At 44.3% G+C, this 13,315-nt stretch overlaps 1 protein-coding gene across 1 annotated transcript; it reads right to left on the reverse strand.

Moving 5' to 3' along the window:
* Positions 1–502: 502 nt before the first annotated feature.
* UTP3 (UTP3 small subunit processome component) lies at positions 503–2,082 on the reverse strand. Its single transcript, XM_054990119.1, has one exon. It carries the CDS (start codon positions 1,993–1,995, stop codon positions 568–570), a length of 1,428 nt encoding a protein of 475 aa, XP_054846094.1. The 5' UTR covers positions 1,996–2,082; the 3' UTR covers positions 503–567.
* Positions 2,083–13,315: the final 11,233 nt, after the last annotated feature.

The raw sequence follows: 13,315 nt of genomic DNA on the forward strand, positions 1-13,315 counted from the left end.
AGCAGGAAAGTCTAGACAGCACCCTCAACACTCACTGAACCTTCAGAGTCGTATCTGGGAGACCCATTTTGGAATCCTCCCTCTACCACGGAAGCTGGTGGGTCAGGACCAGTGACACATACTTGGCCTAACCTAGCTCACAGGGTTATTAGGATAAAATATAAGAGGGGATAGTAAGCTGTTTTGGGTAACTATTGTGAAGAAAGGAAGGGGATATAAAAAGTAACTAAATTAAAAGCAATGGCAGAACTTAATACCCCACTGCTTAACACTTCCCAGCAGGCCCTGCTGTTAGTTCCCAATTGCTTTCCCACCATTACCCAACTCTATTCCCTTACCAATTTTCAGTTTCCACACTCAATCACATTTCTACCAGCAGAGAATGGATTAAATGTAAGTATAGCAGAATGAGACAAATCAATGAGAAAACACGACCTGAACTAAATATGGAGTAATTTTGGATTATGTACACTAAAATGAAGAGAGAATTTCTTTTCCCCAAACAGTATATTTATTGAGCTTGCACTGATTATTTTTAGCTTCTTTAAAAAAACTGTTCAAAGGGGATCACTTAAGCTTAATGCTTTTCTTAACACCGGCACGAATGCCAGACAGTTCGCCTCCATATCTTTGTTGTTCTCTTCGGACTTCACGAACCTGCCCCTTCCTGCGAATCTTGGCTCGCCTAAATTTCTCTCGATGCTTGACCCTTGGATTACTGTCAATCTTCTTCCTTTTGGGAGTGAGGCCTTTATTCTTGACAATTTGATATGTTGCTCCTCTCTTTTGATCTGATACTTCTTCCTCCACAAGCAACTCTTCCTCTTCAGTTTCTACTAGTCTTCTCTTTTTCTTCAATTTTATCTTTTCTTCCATCTCTTTATAATAATTCAGGGCAGCCTCTTCATCTAAATCTGAATTGTCTGTAATTTCTTCAGCCACCTTATCATTAGAAACCTTACAAACAGTTCTCGGTTTTGTTTTATTTACAGACTTTCTAACAAACACCAAGGATTTCTTCATTGCTTCCACTCCATCACTACTATGGAATTGTTTAAGGAGTAGTCGAACCTCCGCTGCCAGCTTCTGGTCCACAACTCCTAAATCATTGATAAAATTTCTATAAGTTACAAGTCTTTCAATGACTGGGTGGCCATGGACCGGAATCCTTTTTGCTTTCAGCACCAAGTAAAAGCTGATGTTGCAGCAATAGTTTAAATAGAGATGGTATTTGGTCTGCAAGTACTGGCTCCCTTTCCCCTGTGGGATGATCCCGTCTTTTACCATTTGCATGAGCGGCTCCAGCTCGTCTCTGAGCTCTCTCAGCTTCGCTTCAAAGTCCTGAATCAGCTCCAGCAGCTCGGGGGATTCCTTTTTCAACAACTTCAGCTGCTCCTTCTTGGACAGAGAATGCAAGTCCTTGGCGATTTTGCGCCCGGACTCTTTTTCAGCTGGCTGCTCAGCCTCTGAAGCATAGGCCTGCAGAAGATCCAGGCCGTAGTCTTCCTCACCCAGGTGGTGCGCCAACCTCTTCTGGATGGCCTGAGCCGCCTCCTCTTCCTCCTGCTCCTCAGCTTCGACTTCTTCCTTGCTCTGCTTGGCTGCTTTAGAGCCAGGGGCAGCCTTGCCATAATCCGTGCCGTAATAGAGGTTCTTGCGTTGGCCCCAGGCGGACTCAAGGGGGAGGCCGGAGTCGCTCTGCTCCTCCAGGTCACTGTCCATATCCAGAGGGTCGTCCGTGCCTTCTTCATCTTCATCCTCCTCCTCCTCCTCGCTCTCGCTGCCCAGCTCCAGGCCCAGCACCTCCTCCACCTCCTCCTCGCTCTCCTCCTCCTCGCTGCCCAGAGCCGCCAAGGCCTCCTCCACCCGCCGCTCGTGGAAATCGTCCGCTTCCTCCGTGACCTTCACCGCTCCCGGCTCCGGCTCTTCCAGCTTCTCCTCCCGCGGGGCCCGGGTCCTGGGAGGAGCGGCGGATCGCCGCCGGGATTTCCCCATGATCGGCGGCGGGAGAAGCGGCTCACCAGCAACCCCCGCAGAGCAACCTGCGCTCGAAAGCGTGCGCGGCTTCCGCACCTAAGACAATTTCCGGGTGAAAGGTCGGTGCAACCGTCCAACGGGCACCCCACTTCCGATCACCGGAAACTTTGGTCGCGAGCGGGCCGCTCTATCCCTCCTACCTCTATCATCCAGTTTACAACCTCCAGAGCGGCTTTGCCTTAGAAATGCCTCGCTTCCGGCTGGCGGGGGGGGGCTTCCCTTTTACTTCCGCTCTGCTTCCGGACGCGCTGGCGTGGTGAAGGGCCATAGAGAGGAGAATAGGGCGGCCTCATGGAGTTGAGCCGACTCTGTGGGAGGGGCATATCGTAGATGAGGTTGCCAAACTCCTGGTGGGGACTGGAGATCTCTCGGGATTACAGTTGATCTCCAGGCAGCCAAAACTCAGTTCCTCTGGAGAAAGTGGCTAATTTGGAGCGGAGAATCTATGACAATGTGCCCCACTGAGGTCCCTCAGACCCCCCAAACCCACACTCTCCAAACTCCATCCCCAAAATCTCCACGAATTTCCCAGCCAGCCTGGAGCTGGCAACCCTACTTGTAGGTAACAAAGTACACATGCCTGGTTGGGGAGAACTTCCGGCAACTGCTGTTATTTATTTATTTATTTATTTATATATATTTAGCATTTATTCACCGTTTTGCAGGGCTGTTATAGAAATGAGCTGTCGCCAGCATCCCTGTTGGTAGTACAGGTTGAAAAGCAAAAACCATTTATGAAAGCACAAAGAGCAAAACTGTAATAATCTCTCCTTAAAGTGATCCTCGCTTGTTCAGAACAATGTAATAGAAGCTCGGTTGGTACCGCATTATCAGGAAAAGAAGCACAGCGAGATGGTCATGTGTTTCACTGTGCTGTTTAGGACTCATAAAAGGGACCTTACTACAGCAACGAGAGAGCTTCTCCAAAAGGAGACCTTTTGGATTTATAAGCTGAAAAGCCTTATACCTAATGGTTTGAACGTAGCTAATGATTTTGCTTGCTTTTTAGGCTAGTAATTCATAGAAGCGAGGATCACTTTAAGGAGAGAGAACATGCTAACAGGGCATGGATGGGTTGTTGTAGATAAGGTGATAATGAGGTAGTGGATCACAAACGGCAGAGAATTGGAAAGTTAATGAGTATCATGGAGTGGTAGTTGCATGTATTTTTGAGTGAGTATATTTATGTCTGTATAACCATTATGAAATTTGTATACATGTATTTTACCGGTAGATGTTATATAATATGCATTACTGTATGTTTTTCCAGCAACAGTGTTCTTTGAAAAAGAGATTTGGAAACAGATTCAATGTGGATCTGGACCATCCGTTAGAGAATTGTCGTCACAGAATTATCAATGTACACCAAGAGAATACACAAAGGGTTTACTTGTGATCTGTGACTTATGCAGTTTACTGGAACGAACTTTCAGACTATACCTGATTTCAGTCGGAATACAAGGCGAGCTTGACTCTGGATGGAAGGACTAGTGTACATATGGTGCTAAAATGCATTTGCACTTTAATATCTGTTGCAATAAGAGTATAGCACTTAGAGCACTGTGCACTTTGTATATTGATTTCTGAACTTGGAATACGCCTGTATGAATATTAATTCATGACTGTTATGTGTGGTATAGCTTACTGTTTAATTACGTATTTAATGGAATGAAAATAAATTAGGGAGACATTGTTGATACGCGGGAGATTATCTCTTGTTTTTGCTAATATTTACCACGTTGCTCTATATATTTGCTGACAATGTTGGAAGCTAAGCAGAGGTGGCCTTGGTTAGTAATTGGATGGGAGATCGCCAAAGAAGACCAGGGTTGCTTTGGAAAGGCAGGCAATGGCAAACCACTTCTTTCCTTGAAAACTCCAGCAGGTGTTGTCATAAGTCAGCTATGACTTGATGGCACTTTCCACCAACAAGAATTTAAAAGTCAGCTCAGGTATCTGAAGGGAGCTCTGACTCTCAAAAAGCTTATCCCTTTGAAAAATCTTATTGATCACTAAGGTGCCACTGGACTTCAATTCTGCTGTTCTATTGCAGATCAGCAGGGCTACCCACCTAAAACTATCTTCAGGTTCTTTAGGTAGCCGATATTAGACTTAAAGTCTACAATATTTCAGCAAAAATGCTGAAGATTCCAGCAAGAAGGTGCTGGCATTAATATGCAGGTTTGGCTCTATTAAGCTTGGACTCGGTATGGACTGAGAACTGTTAGCTCATAACCAAAATAAATTCTTCTTCTTCAAGTACCCTGTTCACCTTCCTTTGCCAATCCATCATCCATTGGGCAGGGTCCAAACTCACGATGACTGGATTCTGCACTCTTTTTATTGGCTCTCATTTTCATTCTGTGCTGTTCAGAGTAATATTAAACATGTATGACCAAAATAATGGGCACGCTGTATGGTGCAGAAAGATTGAAATGTGAATGAAAATCATTCTTTGGACACATGAACGCGTGACGTTGCATTGTGCTGAGTCACACCATTGACACAGCAAGGATAGTATTGTCTATGCAGACCGGCAGCAGCTCTCCAGGGCCTTAATAGTCTCTCTACACGAGACATCTGACATGTGAAGAACACGTGTCAGGAGAGGCAATGTTAGTCGAGAAGGGTAGTTTAAAAAGACAGAACCGGCAGCAGAGCAAAGGCTTTGCTATACACTGAAGCTGTGTGAAGGGGCTGTGAAATGCCAGAAGGGAAACTTCAGACCATTATAACCTCTCCAGGTCCAAGCCCGGCTCTGGAAGGCAGCTCCAGCCCATTTCCATTCCTCACTGCCCTCTGGTTGCAATCCCACACAGTTTTAGACTGGAGAGGTGAAATTGACAGAGCCTTTGGGGTCGGGAAGATGAAATTAACAAACCCTCTGAGGTGTGATCTCTGCCAGCTCTATGTTTTTAAACTACGCTTTCCAGCTAACATTGAGTCTCCCTCTTGTTGATGAACACACACCTAGGTGTCTCATCTAGAGAGTCTCTCAGTTTCGCCCAGTTCCCCTCCATATTACTGCCCCTATCTTATATGGCTTTTTTCCATTCAGGCCCCATGAACTCCAGTATAATCTTTTGAGTGGTTAAAAGGACCCCCCCCACACACACACACACACTCCACTTTTCACTAGCAGAAAAGCTGGTCAGAGCCAACCAAGGAACATTTTTCTTCTTCTGGCATAATTTTTGAACTATACCTCACCCAATGAAATTTGCAGAAGGTTGGATTCAGTTTCGTTTTCGCAGCCATGTCGGACGCTCCTCTCGGCAGGTCCGAGAAGAAGCAGCCGAGGAGCCTGACCGGGCGGCTGATCTGCAAAGGTTAGCCCCCAGGGCTCCCAGGGAGGGAGTCTGGGTCCGGGACGCGACGGGAAGAGCCCTCTGGCAAATCGAGGCAGGGGGTAAATTGCCTGTTTGTCCCTATGGAGGCCGGCAGACGTGCGCGGCACCTCGTGTGCTGCCGGGCCATGGAAAATGGCAAAGAACAGGACTAGGCGGAAGCCTGTAAGTAAGCGAATCCCTTCTGTTACTACAAGCGCGTGTGAAGGAGTGGTGGGATCTGAAGTTTAGAAGATTCGGATTTTTCCCCCCTCGCAGAGTCTCGGAAGATTGGCGGTCCCCCCCCCCTAAAATGGCAGCAAAAAAGCAGAGTCCTGCTCTGGGCAAGTCAGTTTCGGCTGCCCTGCAGGGAAGAGGCGAGTCGCTCGAGGAATTGGTGAAAAGATCGGTTATCGAAGCCATAACACCCTTTGTTGACAAGCTGAATGAAACAGATCAAAGGGTGGGCTTAATTGAGAGCGATGTGAAAGCCATCAAGGAAGTAGCGGGGGGGGCAGAGAAGTCTGCTCGGGAAAATGCGTCACTTATGAGAGCAACGAACAAGGAGCTAAAGTTGGTGGAAAACCAGCTGATTGGGCTGCAAGTGGAGCGAACACGGACCATTTTGCGTCTCCAGAATGTTAAAGAGGAGGAAAACGAGGATTTAAGGGATCTTGCCTCAGAACTTTTAGCGACACCCGCGAGGGCAACTAAAGAAGAAGTAAAAAGCGCCATTTTGGGAGTCCGTCGGGCATCTTCAAAATATGCAATGAAGCGGCAGCTGCCTTGCGAGATTGTTATTGAGTTCTCATCCAAGAGGGTCTGGGACAATATCCTGTATAACTCATATAATGCGGATTTGGACTTTCTGGGAAATAAAGTCAAGATACTGAAGGACGTTCCATTTTTAGTTCGGAAGAGAAGATTTAAGTATAAAAAGCTGGTAGCTCTTTTGAGGGAACGTGGCATAAAGTACAAATGGCTTTTTCCGGAACGAATCGGGTTTAGTTATAAAGATCAAGCTTACAAGATTAATTCGGAAGATCAGCTAAGGGATTTTGTGGACAAAAATCAAGAATTTGGGCAAGACACCAAGCAAAAAGAAGAAGATTCGAAGCCTGAAGGGAGGGGGGAGGCAACGAGCGCTGCGGCTGTAGCTGCTCAGAGAGAACTGCGTCCAAGGCCCGGGGGGGGGAGATTTAATTTGAATTGTAATTTGTATTTTGTAAGATCAACCATTCCATCATTACTTTATTAAGCTTTATTTTTTAATTATGGCAGTATGAAGGGAAAGCATTGAAGTGTAGTGTTTAGTGTTTGTAAGTTGCCTTCCCCTTTTTCCCACCCCCCTTCCCCGTCTCTTTTTTCCCCTTCTTTCCCTCCCCTTGTACTATTGTAGTTTTTTGTAGTTTACTGTTTTAGATGTTAAAAATAAAAAATTATTAAAAAAAAAAAAGAAATTTGCAGGAGGTTGGAGACAAAGGTATAAGATGCCATTAATTTCACTGCCACAAGGTGGGGATAGCCACTAAGCTAGATAACATTGAAAAAGGATTAGAGGCATTCCTAAATACCATTCCTAAATACGGGGAAAATGCGAAATATCGCATTTCCTCGCGACGACGCGCAAAACTCGCGCGAGGAAACACGATATTTCGCATTTTCCCCGTCGCGATCCGGAAGAGGGCGGCATGAAGCGCCTTAAGGTTAGTCATCTGGAATCGGCCCTGTTTAGGATTAGCTCTCTGGATAAACCTTGTCTGATCCATCAAGGTAATTTTTGTATATTAGGCTATTAGGGCTGCTACCCGGTTAAGTAAATCTTAGTCGCTAGTTGCAACTAAATTGTAACCAATTCAACCTGCAACAGGGCTTTTTTTCTGGGAACAGAGGTGAGGGAACTCTCAACCGGGGCAGCTCCCTGTCACTACATGCACACTTGCGTGCTCCCAGGACTGCGCGATGCAGGCCGTGGCCACCCCAGGAGTGCTCCCGTGCTCCATGGGGGGCCCGATTAGGCCTGGATCTGGCCAAATCCAGCCTGGATCGGGCCTTAATTGGCAGCGTGGGGGAGCACTTCTCTGCCTGGCAACGGCCCGATCCAGGCTGTTTCAGGCCCAAATTGGGCTCAGAACAGCTGCTGCCACGCTAGAGAGCATTCCCTCGTCTGGCAGCGGCTCAATCCTGGCCTTTTGGGGCCCAAATTGGTCAGAAATGGGCCATAAACAGCCAGGATCGGGCCCAAATTGGCCTGGAAGGGGCTGCTGCAGCAGCCCGATCCTGACTGTTTCAGTCCCAGACTGGGCCAAGATGGATTCAAAATGGCCAGGATCGGGCCCCATTCAGCTTAGAACAGGCCGCTGCCACAAGGGGGAATGCCCGCCGCGTGTGCTTCCCCTTCCTCTGGAGCAGGCTTGCTTTTGCTCCAGGGGAACTGATCTATCTGGAGATCAGGGGGTGGGGGCTAAACGCCGTTCCTGAGCGTTCCAGCAGGGGGGGGGGAAAGCCCCGTTCATGTTAATAACAGTTCTGTATAATTTTTAGTCCCACATATTCAGATGCTGCAAACAAACACCAGGGAATCATTTATTTATTTCTCTTTCAATATATGCATGCATCATCTTTAAACTAAAAGATTAATTAGCCTGCATATTTATGCAGGGCCGTTTCCAGATGGCTTACCTGAAGCCGCTCCATGCTGCAATGTTGTGGATCGTGCCGGGGAAAACGTGAAATATCGCGTTTATCGCGCGAGTTTTGCACAATGTCGTGCAAAATTTCAGGTAAGCCATCTGGAAACGGCCCACGTTAAACTGACGAGATACAATTAATCTGCTACATGTGGTATGTATCAGTTCTTATACTCAAAACAAATAATCTGCTGCCTGATTTATCGAAAGCAGATTTTTAGTCAATCAGAAGTAGGGTTGCCAGCCTCCAGGTGGTGCAAAAAGGAGGGAGGTGAATCCCACAGGGAACAAAAGAATCAATTTCATGCCATTTATAATGCAATGAGTCAATTTATAAGTGCAATTGAAAGTGCAAAGTGCTGACAATTCATAAATATTCCCACAATATAACAAATTCATAAATATCCATTCACAAATGTCCATACAAGTCCATACAAGGCAACATTTCATATATGAGCATTCTCCAAATAGTCCATAACTTCCAGGTAAATCCTTGATGAAACGGTTTTTTACTTTCTTTCCAGATCTTCTTTCTTATACATTCATAAATATAAAGTAGAAAGGCTATCCTGCCATGAGGTGAGTTATAAAAACTGCAGTCAACCTCATCCCTGCAAAACTCTGGCGGGGTGAGTTGTAAAGGCAGCAGTAAATCTCATTTCTGCGTAACCTTCTCCTGTATAACAATAATGAGGTCAGTTGCAAAAGCAGCAGTAAACCTCATTCCTGCATAACCCTCAATCTGTGGCCGGCTGCAAGCAGATTTCGCGCTTGCTTCTTCAGGAGTCTATTTCCTAAATAGAACATAAGTCCCATCAGTTTACCAATCAAATGGATTTAACAAAAATTCTTCAAAATATTTTCTTTAAGGTGCATTTATACTCACAAAGCCCCCATGGGGAACACCCCTAAGCACTTAAATCACTCAACCCGGACAAGGCGGCGATGTTTCTTCACGCGCGCCTAACAAAAAGGGCGGTTCTCGTAAATAAACAAACTTCATCTGTCTCTTAAAGATATACTGTCACATTACAGCCATACGGTTTCCTCCACCCTATTACAAATAGCAGCTCAAAGACAATTCATTATTCAGCCCTTTAGGTTTAACTGATCCCAATCTAAAAATCCAGAATGCTTCTCTTTGAAGTAGTGCTGTTTGTGCAGATTCACGATCTTTCCTATGCATAACCTCCACAATCGTCACCTTAAAGTCATTTTCTGCATGTCCCTGCTCCCTAAAATGCTGAGTCAGGGGTGCCTCCTGGATGTTGTTATGTATACGCGATATGTGTTCTAAAATGCGTACCTTGATGGGTCTTAACGTACAACCTACGTATAGCAGTTTGCATGGGCATTCCAAGACATAAACAACCCCCGTTGTTTGACAATTTGCAAAATGTCTGATAACACATTTATTCTCACCAAACCTAAACTCTTTCCCTTCTTAGAACAGTTTACAAATTTGGCAGTGGGCACATTTGTAGTTTCCAGATGGTAAGCTGTGCCCTCCGCTAGTGTCCCATATATCAGCCCTAATCAAATTATTTTTCAAATTCTGTGTTCTGCGGAAGCCAATTCTAGGTTTCAATTCGCAGCCTTTTATATTTTCCACAAGTTTCCAATGTTGAAGAATGATGGTTGTTGGGGGTTTTCCGGGCTGTATTGCCGTGGTCTTGGCATTGTAGTTCCTGACGTTTCGCCAGCAGCTGTGGCTGGCATCTTCAGAGGTGTAGCACCAAAAGACAGAGATCTCTCTGTCTTTTGGTGCTACACCTCTGAAGATGCCAGCCACAGCTGCTGGCGAAACGTCAGGAACTACAATGCCAAGACCACGGCAATACAGCCCGGAAAACCCCCAACAACCATCGTTCTCCGGCCGTGAAAGCCTTCGACAATACATTGAAGAATGATCTTTTTAATTTGATTCGCCCTTGGGGTAAAATCTAATCCCCATATGATTCTATTTTCCTGCAAGTCTCTGTGTCCCTCAAATAGGGATTCTCTATCCACTAGACTTGCTCTCTGCCAGGCAGTCCGGATCACTTCCTGTGGGTAGTTCCTTCTTCTAAATTGTTTGCACAAATTAGTTCCATCCCTCTCAAAATCCCACATAGAGGAAGAGTTCCTTTTAATCCTTAACAACTGACTGTAGGGTATATTTGCCCGTAAGTGTCGCGGATGGAAGGATTTAAAATCCAGATAAGAATTCCGATCTGTTTCTTTATGGTAGGTCTTGATCCCAATGCAATTTTTCTCATTCTTATAAGTGACAACATCTAAAAAAAAATTTCAGATTTGCTATGTTGCCATGTAAATTTCACATTGGGATCTCTACTGTTAATCCAAAAGCAAAACTCTTCCACATTTCCTATATCCTTATAAATAAAATACAGGTCATCTATAAAACGGAAGTACTGTGCAATATGTATCCTAAAGGGATTAGTAGCATGTAGAATGTACTGATTTTCCCACCTACTCATAAATAAATTTGCTATGCATGGGGACAGCCTAATTCTCTGTTTAGCCTCCAGGTGGTGGCTGGAAATCTCTTGGAATTACAACTGCTCTCCAGGCCACAGAGATAATTTCCCCTGGAAAAAATGGCTGGTTTGGAGGGTGGACTCTATGGCCTTATACCACGCTGACATCTCTCTCCCCCAAGCCCTACCCTTTCTGGGCTCCACCCCAAAATCTCTAGGAATTTCCCAACCTGGAGCTGGCAACCTGATAGATTTAGTTACAAGGGTATATATGTGACCAACTTTCTTCTCCAGTGTGTTCCACCACACTGGCTACCTCTTGCAAGGCTAGATTTGATTAAGGCTAGATTTGATTAATGGCCTCTGTCCGTTCAAGAACTTCAACAAGAGTAGACAGTGTTCAAGTTGCTCGAGGTCAGTCCAGGTGGCAGAAAGCTAGCCTGCTTCTGAGACAAGCAAGCTGACACATACCGATCCCTGTCACGGTTCTATGCAAAAGAGAGGCAGGTGACAGTTTTATTTTTAAGAAAACCACAGAGCAGGTGCAGTTACTGTCTCTGCAAGGGTGGGAGGAAGGGCTTGGTCAACTGGGTTTGAGTTTTTACTGACTGCAGGAAAAGTCATAGAGCCATCTTCCCCTATTTTGCTGTGCTAGAACAAGCTGCAGCCAACCAAGAAAAGGGCCTCTGTGATTTAATCAAATTAAATGCATGTATAAGTTGCAAAGCCTTGGTTTTTTTTTTTTGAAAAAAATTTTATTGGATTAGAAATCAATCAATATTATGCTCATTACAATCAATTTCCTTTAAATATTCCAGTTCTAACCCCCTCCCTTTCCCCCCCTTTGTTGACTTCCAACAGTTTTCCAACCCCTTATCTATTTTCCCCCTACTCATTTCAAACTTATTTTATTCTATTAAACATATACTTTCACTCTCTTCTAAGCTTATCTATTATAACACCGTGCTATCTCTGTTCCCTTTCCCACTTAACTTATCAACTAAATATTACATTCCTGGCATATATCCTTTAATAATAATAATCATTTATCTAATTTTTGTACTCTATACTCTATCTAGTCTCATCAATATGGGACAAACAATTTGTCCCACATTCTACATAACTTTAAGTACTTCTATAAACATAGTATACATTCAATATAAGTCAATCAATTTAACTTATACTCTATATGTTACTCTTTACTTCCTTCTACCTGTCTTATATTCATTCTATTTTGATTATATAATTTCTCCATTATACAGTTGTCCGCTGGTAATGATCAATCAATTTGACCCATACTCTGAATATTTCTAAGTACTTCTATAAACACAATATACATTCGACATAAGTCAAACAATTTAACTTATATTCTGTATGTTACTATATATTTCTTTCCACCTTTCTTATATTCATTCTATTTTGATTATATAATTTCTCCGTTATACAGTTATCTGCCCGAAATAAAACTAGTTAATTTCTATCCTTATCATTCTTATAATAACACCTCTATTACTTAATACTATATGTAATATTCAAATAATATAATTGCTTAGAATTTCTCCTTTAACTTTCCTCCCCCCGGTAAAGTCACTTCCCTCTTCTTTTGTTGTATTTCAGTAATTTTCAAACTGCCACAGTTCTCCTCCCACCTCCCATTTTTTCACCAAATATTGTTTCAGCTTCTCCCAGTCCATATTAAACTGTCCTGGATCAAGGTCTCTCAGTTTCCTTGTCATTTTGTCCATTTCCGCCATGTACAGCAATTTGTAAATCCAGTCCTCGATAGTTGGCACTTCTTGTACTTTCCACTTTTGCGCATACAAAAGTCTGGCCGCTGCTGTCATGTAAAATAACAATGTCCTATATTGTGCTGGGATGTCTTCCATTCCCAAGTTCAGTAGCAGCAGTTCTGGGTTCTTATTAACTTGAAATTGTAAAATTTCACTTATCACTCTAGTTATTTCCCCCCAGTACTGCCTAGCTACCTCACAAGTCCACCACATGTGATACAAAGATCCTTCATGCTTTTTACATTTCCAGCATTTATTAGACATGTTCAAATTCCCTAGCACAATTTTCTTTGGTGTCAGATACCAACGATAAATCATTTTGTAAACATTCTCTTTAATATTAGTGCATGTCGGGGCGTGGCGTCGGCACCGAGAGAAATGGACGCCTGAAGCCGGAGCTCCGCTTCACTCCCGCCTCAAAACCCCATTAACCGCTTCAAAAAACGTTCTACACACCTTAGCATGAAGGGTAAGCACGACTTATCCTCAAAGAAGCAGAGTAATAAGGCAGTGAAAAGTTTGCAGAGCTACTTTCCAACATCGCAGTCAGAAGGTGCGGAGGGAGAGGGGGAAGGAGCAAGCAATAACATGGCGGCCGCGGTGACTAACGCTGAGGCGCGAAAAACGCAAATAATCTCATACGACCCAGCGTTGAAGGCCCTACTGCAAGAGCTTGAACTGAGCTTTTCTGACAAAATTTCTCATCTGATGGAGCCATTATCCCAGGAGATAAGTGACCTTAAGATAGTTATGGACTCTGCCGTCTTAAAATCAAACCAGGCTCTCAACCAAAATGCTGCCTTGAGGGAGGAGGTCCGCTCCCTGCAATCAGAAAATGATCGTATCCAAAACAAGATCCTAGACATGGAACTCCAAATGCGGGGCTCTAACCTGAAATTTAGGGGGATAGAGGAGAATGCCGCTATAGATACGGACCTCCCCAACTTTTTGGCGGGCTGGCTGGCGGCAGAGCTGCAACTGAAGGAATTCCC

This window comes from Eublepharis macularius, chromosome 10, assembly GCF_028583425.1.
Source record: "Eublepharis macularius isolate TG4126 chromosome 10, MPM_Emac_v1.0, whole genome shotgun sequence".
NCBI classification, from domain to species: domain Eukaryota; kingdom Metazoa; phylum Chordata; class Lepidosauria; order Squamata; family Eublepharidae; genus Eublepharis; species Eublepharis macularius.